This window comes from Schistocerca nitens, chromosome 9, assembly GCF_023898315.1.
Source record: "Schistocerca nitens isolate TAMUIC-IGC-003100 chromosome 9, iqSchNite1.1, whole genome shotgun sequence".
Classification (NCBI taxonomy): domain Eukaryota; kingdom Metazoa; phylum Arthropoda; class Insecta; order Orthoptera; family Acrididae; genus Schistocerca; species Schistocerca nitens.
Window position 1 is genome coordinate 66,147,013 of NC_064622.1, and position 18,367 is coordinate 66,165,379.

General features: G+C 37.6%; 1 protein-coding gene across 1 annotated transcript in view; it reads right to left on the reverse strand.

Annotated features, from left to right (window-relative positions):
• The window catches only part of LOC126203548 (uncharacterized), a 255,598-nt gene that overhangs the window by 121,962 nt on the left and 115,269 nt on the right, over positions 1-18,367 (reverse strand). Inside the window, exon 5 of the mRNA XM_049937870.1 lies at positions 15,790-16,266. Coding sequence (XP_049793827.1) covers positions 15,790-16,266 — 477 coding nt within the window. The remainder of the gene's footprint in view (positions 1-15,789; positions 16,267-18,367) is intronic.

Below are 18,367 nucleotides of genomic sequence, written 5' to 3' on the forward strand. Positions count from 1 at the left end.
TCTGTTTTACTTCTTATTTTGTAAAAGAGTATGACAATGGAATTTCTCAGCCTTTCTGGAAATATAATCTGTGATAGTGATGTGTTCCAAACATGATTTAATACATTGCATATACCGTATTTACTCGAATCTAAGCCACACTTTTTTCCAGTTTTTGTAATCCAAAAAACCACCTGAGGCTTAGAATCGAGTGCAAAGTAAGCGGAAGTTTTGAAAAATGTTGGTAGGTACCGCCACAACTAACTTCTGCTATCGAATACATGTAGCGCTTCACAGGCATGCTTTGCAGGCACAAAGATAAATATTGGCACCAAAACCTCTGCGTCAGTAAATAAATTAAAAAAAAAAAAGGTGGAAGACGAGCGTTTTTTCCTCCGCCCCGAGTTTCGACCACTGCATTTTCATACATTATCCATCGAAGTAAATACAAATTCCGTATTGTTCATCTTCGAATGTTGCAGCGTTTCAATGTACTACGTAAATCCCACTGGCAAGACTGTTAGGGATGTTTGTCAATATGGCCAGCTCTATGTTCACTACAAAACTAGAGTGAGACAACAGCAAACGCGGAAGAATACACATATCATGTCATGTTTATATTCGGATCATTCTTATGCGTAATAGTGACACAGTCAGAAATGAAGCACGGCAATTGACTAGATTTTTAAATCCAAGATGACTCTAATTTCTGTGCAGAATGTAACGTACTAAAGAGGCGTCTGCAAAGATTTTCAAATGGAGAAAATTTTTTGCTAAACTCTCGTTCAGAACATGTTCTATCATATGCAGTCTATTATTTGGTTCTTGTTGATCATTATCAAAGAAAGCAGCAGTGTAAGTAACAACAAATAGCAGTCTCTTGCCACTGTTTCGCTAATGAGACGATTGTAAGCGGCGGTAACACGCACAAAAGCGAGCCATGCCGCGAGTGGCGACAGGCCATAAACTAGGGTGACCAAACGTCCCGGAAAACCGGGATTGTCCTGGTTTTCATCCCTGTGTTCCGGTGTCCTGAAAATTTGTTTCGGGACACTCAGAAGTACCGGAATTCAGTTTTTAAATACATTTCGTGAAAATTTCTCAAATTTTTGGGATTTCGCTATATTAAAGGAAATACAACACAAGAAATTAATATATTTTAGCTTATTTGTCTAAAACCTCCATTGTCCCATACTAGTAATCACAGTATCAGTATTGATACCCTCAGGCAATAATTTACTTTGAGGTTTTTTGGCCAACAAGTAGTAAGTTGTATTATTGTAACAGAGCTATGAAACCGTCCGATTGTCGCGCCACTTACACACTCATTGTCAGAACAGTGTAGTAGTTGATGTTCTGTCAAACAAACTGCAATAGTTTCTTCTCATATTAGTGGTATTATTGCTGCAGTACTGTGAAACGCAAATCGGAAACGTGCCTGCAAGTTCAGTGACTGTTATTCCAAGGAATGGAATTTCATTAAGAAAGGTCGTTTTGATTACGAAGCAGAGTGTTCCGTATCTAACTGTTTTATTAGTATAAGTCATGGTGGACGTTCCGACATAGTTGATCACATCAGGTCAAAGACACACATTAACAGATACAGTGCACCGAGCTGCAGTAAAACTCTACAAAATTCTTTTGTGAAACATCAGTCAAGTGAAGAGACGAAAGTTCGAGCAGCCGAGCTTACACTAGCCTACCACACGGTAAAACATCACCAAACTTATAGATCTAGTGATTGTACTAATAAGCTTAACAGCATTATGTTTGATGATTCTTCCATCACAAAAAAGTTTAGTTCAGCAAGAACTAAAGTGTCAGCCTTAGTGAAAGGAGTTATTGCTCCACAGAGTGTAAAGGAAAGCCTTGAATACATCAAAAAGTCTTCTTTCTACAGAATATCCACTGATGCCAGCAATCATAAGGCCACTAAAATATTTCCGTTTGATGTTCAGCAGACCAAACTTTTGAAGGTGAGTTCCCTACCTAATGAAACATCTGACGAAATTTCAAGATATTGTATGAATACTATCGAAATGTTTGATTTTGAGAAAAATAAATGTGTGGCATTTTGTGGAGACAACACCAACACAAACTTTGGTGGTTTAAAAAGACAAGGCAAATGCAACGTATTTACCAAATTAAAGGCAACATTGCATGAAATAATTGAAGGCATAGGGTGCCCTGCACATGTTTTACACAATAGCGTGCAGACATCTGCTGACAGTCCTGAACGTATACTCACACTTTTACATATATACTGTTGGAACAGAGAGGCTTAAAGAGTTCTGTGATTATGTGGGAACTGAATAAATGGTTCAAATGGCTCTTAGCACTATGGGACTTAACATCTATGGTCATCAGTCCCCTAGAACTTAGAACTACTTAAACCTAACTAACCTAAGGACATCACACAACACCCAGTCATCACGAGGCAGAGAAAATCCCTGACCCCGCCGGGAATCGAACCCGGGAACCCGGGTGTGGGAAGCGAGAACGCTACCGCATGACCACGAGCTGTGGACGGAACTGAATACATGAATGTAATGTGTCACTCAAAAACTCGCTGGTTATCACTGTTTCCAGCAGTTGAAAGAGTAATCTGCCTGTTTGAACCGTTAAAAGATTTTTTCCTAAATGAAGATAAAGCCCCCAAAATATTGGTTCAGTTTTTCAGTAACCCTTTAAGTAAAGCCTACGGTACTTATGGTTCATTCACAGTCATTTTAGCACTTTGCAGAATGGGATAAAGGAAATTGAGGGAAGCACGAAAAGTGTAATAGAGGTAAATGATGTTTTGAAAAATACTCTAGAAACTCTTACTAAGAGGAGAGAACAGCAGTTCATTTCTTTTAATGTTAAATCTGTCCTTAAAAGAGCAGAAGTATCAGAAGCAGTGGAAAGGAGTTTTAGAGAAGAAATTAACAAGTTTTATGACACTTGTGTAGAATATCTCAGCAAGTGGAGCGCCTCATATTTACCCTCATCGCCGGTGTGTGATTGGATGTTACTGAAGAGAGTGCCAAAATGGGAAAGTGTTGAAGAGACAGTTTCTTATTTGAAGAGTAAAGAGATTTAAATTGATGATTCCATTCTCTTTGATCAGTTCGGCATGCTGACAAATTTTGTTGAAGAAAGTTTTCACAAGTGAAAAAAAAGAAAAAGAAAACATTGGAATGTCATGAGAAGTGGGTGAGTTTTTTTAAAAGCTGTGACTGTCTTCAGCATTACTCTGAGTTGGTAATAATTGCAAGGTATTTATTTGCGATCCCAGCCCATAATGCCAATGTGGAAAGAATATTTTCGTTCATGAATATCCAGTGGACTGATGAAAGAAACAGAATGGAGGTGGACTCTCTTGAAGCAATCCTGCAGATCCTGTACAACTACAAAATGAATTGTGCCGAGTTTTATCACTGTGTCTCTAAGAACAAAGACGTGATCAAGAAGGCTGGAGGCAGTGAAAAATAACCTTTTCTCCAAGGACAGTCAATTCCATCTACAAGTGCTCAGTAATATTAAAGATCATGTTAATATTAATTGATTAAAAGTTGAATGGCTGTAAAATTTTGTAAAATCGTAATACATTTCTTTATTGCTGTATACGTTTATTAAATGTCATTAATTATACAGATAATCTAGATTATATCAATCTTTTGTATCCTCTTATTAGTTATAATAATTGGGTTAACAAAATGCATCAACAAAACATTAATATTTAAAATTAAGAAACCTGGCTACATGTGAAATGAGGTGTCCATTGGCACCAGGGTGAATGTGTCCCGGTTTTCACCGAAAATAATTTGGTCACCCTACCGTAAACACTCATTATCAGAATGGGACAAACAATGAATGACACAGTACAGTAATGCATCTTCAGCTTAGAGTGACGTAAACACCTATAACAAAGAGAACGGCACTTATCATATCATAGAAAAATAAGCAATCAATTCAAACCAGACGAAGCACTTGAAAAAGGAAGGGTACCCATATAAATATGGACGCCTGACACATAGCAATGGCTACCTGGTAAAGCTTAACTGCTAAGCTTACGTCTCGAACCAAACTACTGTAGCTGTATCGTCATTCATTCGAACTAAATTGTGTCTCATACTACAGTGGCCCAACTTTGTTTCGATTTGAAGGTGCGGCCAAAAACTTTTCTCTCCCCTTGAATTTCGAGTCTCAAATTTCAGGTGCGGCTTAGATTCGGGAAAATTTTTTTTCCTTGAATTCGAGTCTCATTTTTCAGGTGCGGCTTAGATTCGAGTAAATACATGTCTCATCAACTAAAAGAAGATTAAAGATGTTATACATGAAGAAGAGGATTTTTGTAATTTACTTGAGATATTATCAAGCCAATGACAGTTTTACTTTTGGGGAAGTTTGTGAGAATCACAATTCATTTGACAGAGCATGGTATCATTGTGATTTGGATGTATGTACGTACGTGGCACTGCTCAATGCATGTATTTTTTTACTTTATCCCTTGAGCTGTCAGTGGAAATCTTCTGAGGCACTTCCAGGAAGTGATTATTAAACATGTTGCCCAGCTGATTGTCATTACTGATTATTTGAGTCTTTTCTTTAATACTAAATCCTCCCTTTTCTTAACTGGTTTTGCTGTTTCTCTTATAATTAGTCCCCATTTGGATTTAATTTTATTATATGGATTGTTAATTTACACATTATCAGAATTCTTTTGACGTTTTAGCCACTTTTCCTCAGATTTTACACTATTTATTATAATATGAAATCACTCCTTCCTCTCTGCTTGCCCTAATTGTTTCAAATAATTTCCTTTTCTTGCAACAAGATATTTTGATTATGGAAGTCAGGTAGTCTTTGTAAAGGTCTGTGACCATGATGCAATTGTACACAAAATGTTTTGTCTATGTTGCACTTTATTTCTTCTAACTAATCGTATTGGCCGATTCCATCATTAAATCTGTTGTAAGAAAACAGGAATAAACAAACAGTGGAATATCCGGGATGCAATAGTGTCAATATTATGAAAAGAATAGTTCGCTATTTACCATGTTAAGAGAAGGTGTTGAGTCACAGATAAACACAATGAGAAGATTGTTAGACATTTAAGCTTTCAGACAAAAAAGTCCTTCTTCAAAAATAGAAAACACACACACACACATTCACAACTCACACACACAGGGCCATTGTCTCCAGCCAGTGTGGTCGAAAAAAAGGAATAAACATGAGATATACATTATGCCACGTATTACCTGAAGGAAGATGTGCTCATAAACTGATAAAAGACAAACATAGCATAGAAATATGAAAGATACATATCAATAACCCAAAGGATCTATAAACATATTACGCCAAATAGTACATGATAATGCTGAGTATAATTGCATATTCTGCATACAATCATGTACTGTTTGATATTTCATTGCATTTATCCTTAGAGCTCATTTATCTTATATATGTGTAAACTGTATTTGTCCTTTATCAAATTGTAAGCATATTGTCACATACAAACAACACAGCCCAGTCAGGTTCCGATAATGCTGTGTCGATACTATATTTTATTGTTCAGTAACCACTCTCTTTCCCTTGAGACCAATTTGCTGTGATCAGGTAAGTGTAGCTACTTGTGCTTTATGGTGATAGAGGGAATTTGAGACTGAATTAACATTTACCATGTTTACATGAGTCTAGTGTGCACTTTTTTTTTAAAAAAAAAACCATATGAAGTACTCAAAGTTGGTATATACATAAGATTCAGTGGCGCATTAGATTCAAGTGCAAACTTGAATCATTCACCGGTATTTCTTACTCTATGTGATCTGAAGCAGCAAAACATTTATTAAACTCTAGCACAAAAATATAGGTACGGTATCTGTAAATCAAAGAAAGGCAGACATAAATCGGGTAAGAGGTTATCGAGTTAAAAGAGCTGGTATATATTTCCAGTACTGAATTCTGTTCATAGACGTCAGAACAAAATTCATTACTGCCATGATAGGAAATTATCTTTAGTTGTCAGTGCAAATAGAGTGTCTTTTTTTTTGTTTTTTATTTGCCCATTGAAATTTAGGTTCTGTCCCATACATTACAACGCATTGTTATACTTCTCAACCTCGTTATATTATTGTTGGCCTACTACAGTACTTTGCATTGTGTTTGCATTAGGTAGCCATGAAATGAAAGGCAAGCAGAGAAGAATATCGTATGAAGCTACTTTCAAGTGTAAAGTAATTCTTTATGCTGAAAAATGTGGTAACACAAGGGCAGGGAGAAAGTTCAATATAGCTGAGAGTAATGTTCACTTATGGAAGAAACAGTAATTGGGATTATTTGCAACTACCGCAACTAGAAAAAAATTCACTGGACCTCGTAAAGGAAGACATCCTGAAGTTGAAGTACATGTTTTGGAATTCATCTGAGAAAGCAGGAAGAATGGGCAACCTGTGACCAGTGACACCATAATAAAAATAGCAAAAGAGATGGCTGCACCTCTTAATATACCGAAGCAAGTGTTTAAGGCTAGCTGGGGTTGGGTTGTTCACTTTTTGAAATGAGCAGGCTTATCTCTGTGATGCCGTAAACAATATGCCAAAAGCTTCCACATGATTTTGAGAAGAAACTTCAAGAATTTCAGCAGTGTATTATCACACTTTAGACAGAGAAGGATTTTTCGATGGGCCAAATAGGCAATGCTGATGAAACTCCAATTTAGTTTGATATGCCACATAAATACGACTGACGAGAAGGGTACAAAAGAAGTTAACATCAAAACACCTGGGTGTGAAAAACAGCATGTAATAGTAATGCTGGCAATCACAGCAGATGGGAACAAACTCCCCCTTTCTTAATCTTCAAGCAAAAAACAAGTCCCAAGATTCCAAAAAATGAAAAGCTATTCCCTGATGACATCATTGTACAGAATCAAGAAAAGGGATGGATGACTGAAACTTTGATGCTTGACTGGCTCTGAAACATATGGGAACTCCATCCTGGTGAGCTTTCCAAGCAACCATCATTGACTTTACTTGATGCATTTCATGGTCATCTCACTGATGACATAAAAAAGGAGATCCGCAGCCTACCCAGTGACCTCGTTATTATTCCTGGAGGAATGACTCCTGTATTACAACCCCTGGACGTTAGTATAAATAAAGCTTTCAAACGTTACATTCAGGAACAGTATGAAAAGTGGTTTTGTGAACCAAATCGTGAACTGACTCCGACAGGAAAAATTGAACATCCTGCACCTAATATTATCGCACATTGGGTTTGCGCTGCCTGGAGGTGCATCAAAGCACCAATGATTGTAAAATCATTCAAGAAATGCTGCATTTCAAATACTCTGGATGGCAGTGAAGATGATGTGCTCTGGAACTACACTGAGGATGGCAGGGAAGGAGGAAATGAATCTACTTCTGATATAGGCTCTTCCAAGGATTCCAGTAATGATGACATTAGTGAATAATGATGAGTAATGCCTGCAATTTACAGTATGTTTCTTTGTATGTCATATAGGTAATCAAGTTAGGCATTCTTTTTTAATAATAAAAATGTCACTTATTACCATAATGAGTAACTTAAAAATAAATTATTGTTATTTTTTATAGTTCATGTATACATTCACTACTTTTTGACATAAAGTTAGCATTGTAAAATAAATTTCAACAATAGAAAAATACCCTACCAGTGATGTGCCAAAATTACTGTTTTTTATTAATTTAATTTTTAAAATTGGGGTACGCATTACATTCGATGGAGCATTAGATTCACATAAATACGGTATATCATTATATCGTTGATAATAATGGTTTTATGGGCAATAGGCTGTGGTCTAACACATGTTATTGAACCCAAAATTTTGTCTACTTCTGCAGAAGACATCCTCAGGGGCTATAAAGATATATTTAATTTTCAAACATAAATTTATTTAGTCAACTGAAACAGCTGAGTTGTTTATTGGCAACTACCAATGGTTGAGTTGTGACATCATGCGATTACTGCCAAAGATTGCAGCATTGTGTCAACATGTTTCATGGAACTTGTACAGGAGAAAAGATGACACTGTTTGATTAATTAAGCACTAAGGTTGTGACACAGCAGGTGGATTCTTACCATCTGTTATGTTCTTCCACACCCATAAATAATGAATTTTTTCACTAATTCTTATTTTCAGTACATTTATCTGTTGGCAAGTAACACCCACATAAAAATCTCAATTTTTTAAATTTTTCTTAAATTTATTATTCAGATTCTCATTCCAAGTGTTCTTATTCCTTTTGTGTAATTACTTCTCATTAGGGCATAGTTAATTAAAAGTTACAGGTAATTAGACTTGACGGTGCAGTTTGCTGCATGCAAAAGCCTGTGAACCAGTACTCATACCTGAGAAGGACCACCCACACCATTTGAAAGTTAAGCATTGTGACTTTCCTGTAAAATATTTTAAATTAGCTAAAACTAATTATCTTCTGCAGTAATCAACATCAAGGGTTACAAGCAGACTCATATTCCATTGCAGTTTTTTTTAACAATGAATGTTAGTTTCCAAACATTGACTACATATCTTTTTTACCTTAATTTGTCTGCAAAAAATCATATACAGCATTAGTTGATTAACTCATCAATTAATAATTTCAGATAATTTATTCTCATTTGCAATGAGGCACTCATTCATATAAATAAGGGGATTCACAATGTGTAAGGATAATAGACCCTAAATTTATCAAAATTTCTGACCAACAACATTTTCTGTAAATCAAAAATCTTGTAGTTCATAAAAATCAGTAAAATCCAACTTAGCCAAATTTCAAAGCATTATGTAGTTTTCAAAATAACTGTTTGTTCTTATGCCTATCTACAAGTAGTCGGATGTCACCAAAAACTGCAAGTCCATGGTTTGAAAATGTGTGTTGTATACACCCTCAGTGTTAGCCCATGCAACAAATTTGTTCATTCTGTATGTAAAAATTTGGACACCAAATGGACTGTGTTTGATCAACAACTACTGTGAAATGTTATTGTCACAGAAGTGATCTGTTGTTGGACATGATGATGCTAATTATGGACTGTGATAATCAAACCAACAAAGTCTAAACTTTTGTTCAATAAATCAATGCAAGACTGTGTTAATTGTGAGCAAGACTGTGTTAATTGTGAACTGTGATGATTTCATATTAATGTGCACTGTTTGTTCTGTACCACAACAGAACAATTAACTTTGCAGCTGTAATTGTGGATGCGTATTCTGGAAAGTGGTGCTAATAATTTCTCATAAAAACAAGTCATTGTGTTTAATAACTGAACTTTGAAAGGAATGAAATGGGTGTGTTGATGTCATATGAATAATGGTGTTGTATACATCTTTAAGCAAACACCACCCAATACTCATTTAAACTTTCAGCTTCACAGTGATCAAGATCGGTGCTGCCAAGAACAAGGCTACAAAATCAAGGGTGGTTCCATCACATGTGGTGTTCTGTGGTTTTGGAGCACTTTGCAGTGAAAGTGTTGTGTGAAAGAACTCTCTGTGGAGGTCAACATCTAGAAAGAAGCAAGTTAGATTGAGGAGGACCAGGTGAAGCTGATGTGAATGAAGGTGATAGGGTTGTGAAGGAATGAGGATAGGGTGTTTTGGCCCTGAGTCCAGATCATGAAGATACTATCAATGAATCTGAACACCTGTCTCATGGCTCCATCCACAACCAAGTAAAACTAACTAACCACCAACAGTACCTGTATTTTGACAGTTGCCATCCCTCCCACACTAAAAAATTCCTCCCTTACAGCCTGGCAACCTGTGGATGATGTATTTGCAGCAACAGGAACTCCCTTCCTTAGAATGCTAAAGGTTCTATGAGGGGCTTCATTGGCAGACACTTCTCTCCAAACATAGTCCACAAGCATGTTTCCCATGCCATATCCTCACACATCAACAATCCTTCCCCCACCACCCAAGAATCTGATACAAAGGAGCACTGCACTTGTCATCCAATGTCATCCTAGACTGGAACAACTGAACCATATTCTTATTCTCTAGCATCATACCCTCAAATGAGGGACATCCTGTCCAAGATTCTTCCCACAACTTGTAAATTGGTGTTTCATTGCCCACCCCACATATACAAAATCCTAGCCTATCCCTATGCCATTCCTACTCCCAACTACTTGTCACAGGGATCATATCCCTGTGGAAGACTCTGTTGTTGTTGTTGTGGTCTTCAGTCCTGAGACTGGTTTGATGCAGCTCTCCATGCTACTCTATCCTGTGCAAGCTTCTTCATCTCCCAGTACCTACTGCAACCTACATCCTTCTGAATCTGCTTAGTGTATTCATCTCTTGGTCTCCCTCTACGATTTTTACCCTCCACGCTGCCTTCCAATGCTAAATTTGTGATCCCTTGATGCCTCAAAACATGTCCTACCAACCGATCCCTTCTTCTAGTCAAGTTGTGCCACAAACTTCTCTTCTCCCCAATCCTATTCAATACCTCCTCATTAGTTACGAGATCTACCCACCTTATCTTCAGCATTCTTCTGTAGCACCACATTTCGAAAGCTTCTATTCTCTTCTTGTCCAAACAGGTTATCGTCCATGTTTCACTTCCATACATGGCTACACTCCATACAAATACTTTCAGAAACGACTTCCTGACACTTAAATCTATACTAGATGTTAACAAATTTCTCTTCTTCAGAAACGATTTCCTTGCCATTGCCAGTCTACATTTTATATCCTCTCTACTTCGACCATCATCAGTTATTTTACTCCCTAAATAGCAAAACTCCTTTACTACTTTAAGTGTCTCATTTCCTAATCTAATTCCCTCAGCATCACCCGATTTAATTTGACTACATTCCATTATCCTCATTTTGCTTTTGTTGATGTTCATCTTATATCCCCCTTTCAAGACACTGTCCATTCCGTTCAACTGCTCTTCCAAGTCCTTTGCTGTCTCTGACAGAATTACAATGTCATCGGCGAACCTCAAAGTTTTTACTTCTTCTCCATGAATTTTAATACCTACTCCGAATTTTTCTTTTGTTTCCTTTACTGCTTGCTCAATATACAGATTGAATAACATCGGGGAGAGGCTACAACCCAGTCTCACTCCTTTCCCAACCACTGCTTCCCTTTCATGCCCCTCGACTCTTATAACTGCCATCTGGTTTCTGTATATATAGTAAATTGCCTTTCACTCCTTGTATTTTACCCCTGCCACCTTCAGAATTTGAAAGAGAGTATTCCAGTTAACGTTGTCAAAAGCTTTCTCTAAGTCTACAAATGCTAGAAACGTAGGTTTGCCTTTTCTTAATCTTTCTCCTAAGATAAGTCGTAAGGTTAGTATTGCCTCACGTGTTCCAACATTTCTACGGAATCCAAACTGGTCTTCCCCGAGGTCCGCTTCTACCAGTTTTTCCATTCGTGTGTAAAGAATTCGCGTTAGTATTTTGCAGCTGTGACTTATTAAACTGATAGTTCGGTAATTTTCACATCTGTCAACACCTGCTTTCTTTGGGATTGGAATTATTATATTCTTCTTGAAGTCTGTGGGTATTTCGCTTATCTCATACATCTTGCTCACCAGATGGTAGAGTTTTGTCATGACTGGCTCTCCCAAGGCCATCAGTAGTTCTAATGGAATGTTGTCTACTCCCGGGGCCTTGTTTCGACTCAGGTCTTTCAGTGCTCTGTCAAACTCTTCGCGCAGTATCTTATCTCCCATTTCATCTTCATCTACATCCTGTTACATTTCCATAATATTGTCCTCAAGTACATCGCCCTTGTATAAACCCTCTATATACTCCTTCCACCTTTCTGCCTTCCCTTCTTTGCTTAGAACTGGGTTGCCATCTGAACTCTTGATATTCATACAAGTGGTTCTCTTCTCTCCAAAGGTCTCTTTAATTTTCCTGTAGGCAGTATCTATCTAACCCCTAGTGAGACAAGCCTCTACATCCTTACATTTGTCCTCTAGCCATCCTTGCTTAGCCATTTTGCACTTCCTGCGACTCTGATACCTGCGAAATCCAGCCACTCAGCATTTCATACTCCAGTTCTGTCACAGACTTATCCTATACTGCCAGAGATGGGGCCACCTGCGAAACATGCCATGTCATATGTCAACTCTGCTGCACACAATGGACAGCTTCTTACGCCAGTATGGCTACCAACCAGTTGTCCACAATGATGAATGGCCACAGATAAATTGTTGTCAAGAATAAATTTAATATCTGGTGGCACAACATGCAGCTGAGCATAACATGCTCACTTCCAATGGCTGCTTCACAATCCAAGCCATCTGGATTCTTCCATATGCTACTGGCTTCTCTGGACTACACAAGTAGAAGTTATCCTTGCAACACATCCTTTGCTCCTGTCATCACCCTAGTCTCTATCTCCAGTAACCCACTGCCCCCACACCCTCCATTTAAGTCTTTCCCTGAGGTATTCAGTAAGTAATGCAACACATTTTTTTCTGAAAGCAGGTTAGTTTTATTCAGTGTTCCAATGCATCATCCTATTCCCCATTTATTTGGCTACAAAATCCTATTTTCAACATAACCTCCATTCAATGCTACAGCCTTATGCCACCTTACTGGGAGGGCCTATATGCCAGCACGGTACCACTCTACTGGTTGATGTTGGAGCCAGTGTCTTGCTGCATCCATCATTTCCCCATCATCTGTGTACTGCTTCCTGCAGAGTATATCCTTCATTGGGCCAACAGTCCAATGAAGTTTTGTGAGCTGCTCTCAGGTGTGCTGACTTGTGTGAAGCCTTGCATTGTCATGGTGAAAGAGAAGTTCATTTGCAATTTTGTGCCGATGAACATGCTGAAGTTATTTCTTCAATTTCCTGAGAGCAGCACAATACACTTCAAAGTTGATTTTTTGCGATATGAGGGAGGACATCAAACAGAATATCCCCTGCAGAGTCCCAGAACACTGTCATCACGACTTTACCAGCTGAGAGTGTGGCTTCAAACTTTTTCTTCTGAGGAGAGGTGGTATGTCATCACTCAGTGGGCTGCTGTTTTGTTTCTGTTTTGAAGTGATGAACCCATGTTTCATTGCCTGAGACAATGTTTGACAAAAAATTGTCATGATCAGCCTCATAATGTCCAAGCAATTCCACACAGATGGTCCTTCTTTGCTCTTTATGGTCTTTTGTTAGGTGGCGAGGAACACAGTGTGCACACACCTTTGAGTACCGTATTTACTCGAATCTAAGCCGCACTTTTTTTCCGGTTTTTGTAATCCAAAAACCCGTCTGCAGCTTAGAATCGAGTGCAAACTAAGCGGAAGTTCTGAAAAATGTTGGTAGGTGCCGCCACAACTTAACTTCTGCTATCAAATACATGTAGCGCTACACAGGCAGGCTTTGCAGGCACAAAGATAAATACTGGCGCCAAAATCTCTGAGTCAGTAAATAAATTTAAAAAAAAAAAGGTGGAAGACGAGCTTTTTTTCTCCGCCCCGAGTTTCGACCACTGCACCTTCATACATTATCCAACGAAGTAAATACAAATTCCGTATTGTTCATCTTCAAATGTAGCAGCATATCAATGTACTACGAAAATCCGACTGGAAAGAATGTTTGAGATGTTTGTCAATATGGCCAACTCTACATTCTGAATTTTTTCCTACCCGTGAGAAGAGATGGTTGCTAATAGGAACTATTATGAACTGTGAATCACATGCAATATTCTCTTCACCATAAGAATAATACGAATATAAACATTTCGCCATGTATTCTTTCGTGTTTGCTGCTATTTCATTTAAATCCTGTCTGCCCAATAAACTACGAAACTAGTGTGAGACAACAGCAAACGCAGACGAATATACATATCATGTCATGTTTATATTCATATTATTCTTATGCCTAATAGTGATACAGTCAGAAATGAAGCACGGCAATTGACTAGATTTTTAAATCTAAGATGACTCTTATTTCTGTGCTGAATGTAATGTACAAAAGTGGCATCTGCAAAGATTTTCAAACAGAGAAAAATTTTCACTAAACTCTCGTTCAGAACATCTTCTATCATACGCAGTCTATTATTTGGTTCTTGTTGATCATTATCAAAGAAAGCAGCAGTGTAAGTAACAACAAATAGCAGTCTCTTGCCATTGTTTCGCTAATGAAACAATTCCTTTTTTTTTTTTTTTTTTTTTTTTTTTTTATTGTAAGCGGCAGTAGCGCGCACAAAAGCAAGCCATGCCGCGAGCGGCGACAGTTCGTAAATACACAGTATCAGAATGCGACAAACAATGCATGACACAGCACAATAATGCATTTTCAGCTTAGAGTAACGTAAACACCTAAAACAAAGAGAACAGCACTTATCAGATCAAAGAAAAATAAGCAATCTATTCAAACCAGACGAAGCACGTGAAAAAGGAAGGGTACCCGTATAAGTACAGACGGAGCGCCTGACGCATAGCAATGGCTACCTGGTAAAGCTTAACTGCTAATCTTACGACTCGAACCAAACTACTGTAGCTGTATCATCATTCATTCGACCTAAATTGTGTCTCATATTACAATGGACCAAATTTGTTTCGATATGGAGGTGCGGCCTAAAACTTTTCTCTCCCCTTGAATTTCGTGTCTCAAATTTCAGGTGCGGCTTAGATTCGGGAATTTTTTTTTTCCCTTGATTTCGAGTCTCATTTTTCAGGTGCGGCTTAGATTCGAATGCGGCTTAGATTCGAGTAAATACGGTACCCCAACAAGTGGATGAGTGTGTCAGCACTATCAACAGAGATGTCCAGTTGTGCAGTGATGTGTTTGATTGTGATCCATCAATCATCTCAAATGAAAATGTCCATGTGCTCCAACATTACCGGAGTCACATCTGGCCACTGGCTGGCACGTGGTAGATCGGAGAGGTTTCCTCAACCTCGTTGTGGTGATGAGAGACCTCACCCAACAACTTTCATTCACTGCCAGGTCTCTGTAGACCTTTTGAAAGCACCTACAGATCTCTATGATGCTCAGATTTTGCCACCAAAAGAAACTCAATGATAGCTCTCTGCTTGGAATGCACCTCCATTACAGATGCCATTTTGAAGGCTATATATAGAGCTGTCCCCTATTGGAACTTCATAAAACTATGGGAGCTGAAGCAACTATGGCCCTTTGTGTGTGTGTGTGTGTGTGTGTGTGTGTGTGTGTGTGTGTTTGTTTCATCTTATGAAGGACTTTGTCTGGTAACTAGGTCTACATTTGACTGTGCATGCCAGTCAATGCCTCCTCTATGTGGTGACCAGCAATCTATCCAAGCTCATATTGTTGTTAATTCATTCTGGATTTCCCATCCTTTGATTTCATCAAGAAATATTTGGAGATTTCTAGTGGGAAGTTTCATAATGTAATGAGTATAAATGAGTCTCCATTACCAGCAACTCAAAAGCACATGATTCCAGTTGTTAATATAATAAGAAACTGCTGGTATATTTAATCTAGACATGACAAATCCTCTTTTCTCTGAGATTTCCCTCGGCACTCAGCTCGTACAATGTAACTGTGTGTGTGTGTGTGTGTGTGTGTGTGTGTGTGTGTGTGTCTGTGTGGAAAATGTTGTTGAGCTTTTGGACAATCTTGCTTCACGTCCACAGTGAGTGGTTACCTTTATTCCTATTATACTGTACTGCACCCAGGACTCTCCCATGCCAAATTAATAACTCGCCACAGACATTTATTTACCATCTATGATTTTCATTTACTTCATAAACTCTACTTAATCGCAGCCAGAATGTATACAATATAGACATAATTAATTATTCAGTAAATATACAGTGGATGATGTTACTTACCACATATATCACTATTGTCACTTAAAGGTTGACTGGAGCTTCTCATTTCCCCAGCTGGTTCATCATCTGTTTGCATGTCTATAACATGTTCTGTTGGAGCTTCATTTTGACACTGCTGTGGATCATTCTTGTCCTGCTGGTGCTCCTCCTGTTGCCAAAAGCACTGCTCCTGCAGTGGTTGTAGTTGCTGTTGTTGTTGTTGTTGCTGCTGCAGTTGTTCTGATGTCTGCAGATCTTGGAGTATATGAGTCTGGTCATCTTGCCTTTGTTCATGTACTTGCTGATGCATAAGATGCCTCTGCTCTTGTTTCCCTTGTTGCCCTAAGAGCTGCTTTTGCTGCTGTTGTTGTTGTTCCAGCTGATGCTGACTCTGTGTCTGTACTGGTGTTCTGCTGAATGTGCTAGTTACCTGCTCCATATCTTGTGTTTCCTCCACTTCCATATGGTCTTCAAATATTGTGATTTCTGATGCAAGAACTGTATAAAAAGCAAATTAAATCCTTAAAATGTGTGAAAAATGTTTAATAGTATGAAACTAATACATGTATCTTTGACAATAGTTAAATATGTGAATATAATTTTGTTATTGAAAATATGCCTGACTTGATGTTTGATAAAAACTTTAAGCTGTATTACCTCTTCATGAAAAGCTCTCAGGTTTCCATTCAGGTTGCAGCATTATCATACTGTGATGTTTCAATGAGTATCATACTCTTTGTCAGAAGATTATAACTTTTGTCGAATCATGGTGGTATTTTAACACTACCACCTGGGTGGACACCTGAGCGCTATTCATTAGTAATATACACTGGGAGAGTCTACATTCACATATATTACCTCTTATTAAATAAAACTATTCAGGCCTTTGAAAGACAAGAATGTATGGAGCAAAATAATGAGCTTCAATATCTGTGACACTGAGTAAAAATACATTATGAATACAGTCACATGCAAGATATCTTATACATTAAAGAGGAAATACAGGCCATAGTAAATGCAGATGCAGCTGCAGATCAGAAACTGTATTCAAATGTTAGTTGCAATGCAGAAGCCAGACAGCTACAGGATCGACAGCATTAGCTATAAAGGTATATACTTTTGTAAAAACTTCTGGAATATGAAGACCATGATTCCAAAGCTTTTAGTTTATTTATGTAACATTTACTTTCTGTGGAAAAGAACAATAAAGGAATCTCACTGAAGATCGTGAAATAGCATCTAAACATGTTTGGGTAAAAAAAACCAGAAATTGTCTTTTGCTCATTGAAGAATGTTTCAAAAGATATTTATGTCGAAAACAAACATGGGCACAAAATTTGAGCTTTCAGAAAGAAAGTGAATACTATTAATACTATTATCTATTTTAATTTGTGAAATTTTATCTTCAGGAGGGACATTAATATAATGCTGGAGTTACTATGTGCACAACAAACGCATTACAGCATATGCAGGCACATATAAGCTAGCTTTAAATAAAACATATACAGCTAAGAAAATATATTTATTAAATTTCATACCACTAAAATTGTTAAGTTGGAGATACCACACAATATATAACACATACGCAAAAGTACAAGCTGGTCACAGTTGACATATCCCGTCACAACAAAAAGTTTTGAGGTTGGATTTATAAAAAGACGAGAAAAGGTAAGATGATAGTTTCGGTGCTTCAGAAGTTCTACATAGTCTCCACCTACTTGATTACAATGCACAATATGTTCATACAAGCATGCAAAACTATTGAAAAAGTCCTTTTTTTGAGATGTTGTTCAACTTGAATGTCACAATGGCTTGAATGTCGGTTATGTTATCAAAGTATTGATGCTTCATGTGAATATCTGTTTTTTGTGGTAGATATTGATAAGTCTAATCACCTGGGGTGACTTTTTTCCAGAAAAGAAAAGTCCGCAGTTTGTATTTCAATCAAATCATGGCAGGCATCCACACCTTGTTTTTGTTCAGCAGTCTGGGTATACCAGACAAACTTTGCACACACTTTTCTCTTATTTAAAACATTCTGAAAAATGTCTTGAACAAATGATTTAAGGATGTTGCTCCACTGCAGTTTGGCACACAACACTGACACTCTATGGCTGCATTTGCACTATTTAACTCTGCCTAATCACAACAAGTGGTTGAAAACACATCTGTTGTTTATAATTACTAGTTCAAGCTGCCACCATAGCTACAGCACTGATATCACCTATACACCGGGAATAAAATCAGTCTTTGAACTTTCTGTATGGATGGTGTGGAACTTGAACAACCAAGTTTCATCTTTAGATACACTTTGCACTGTCTCCGATTCCATCTTGTAACAGTTAGTGGCTCGTTATTAACATAAGATGACCAGGTTAAAATCAACTGTGTTTTATCACAATAAAAAATGAAGAAGAAAGGAGAGGACCATCACCAATTATAAATATATTGTTAATTGGATTATATGCCAAGTTAAACTTGGAAGAACTACTTTCAATCAACATATTCACATTGTTACATTTATTCTACATGAGCCAATTTATGGTGTCTGGTGCAAGATATATCAGATGTAACATTTTTTGGTAATGTAGTTGGGATT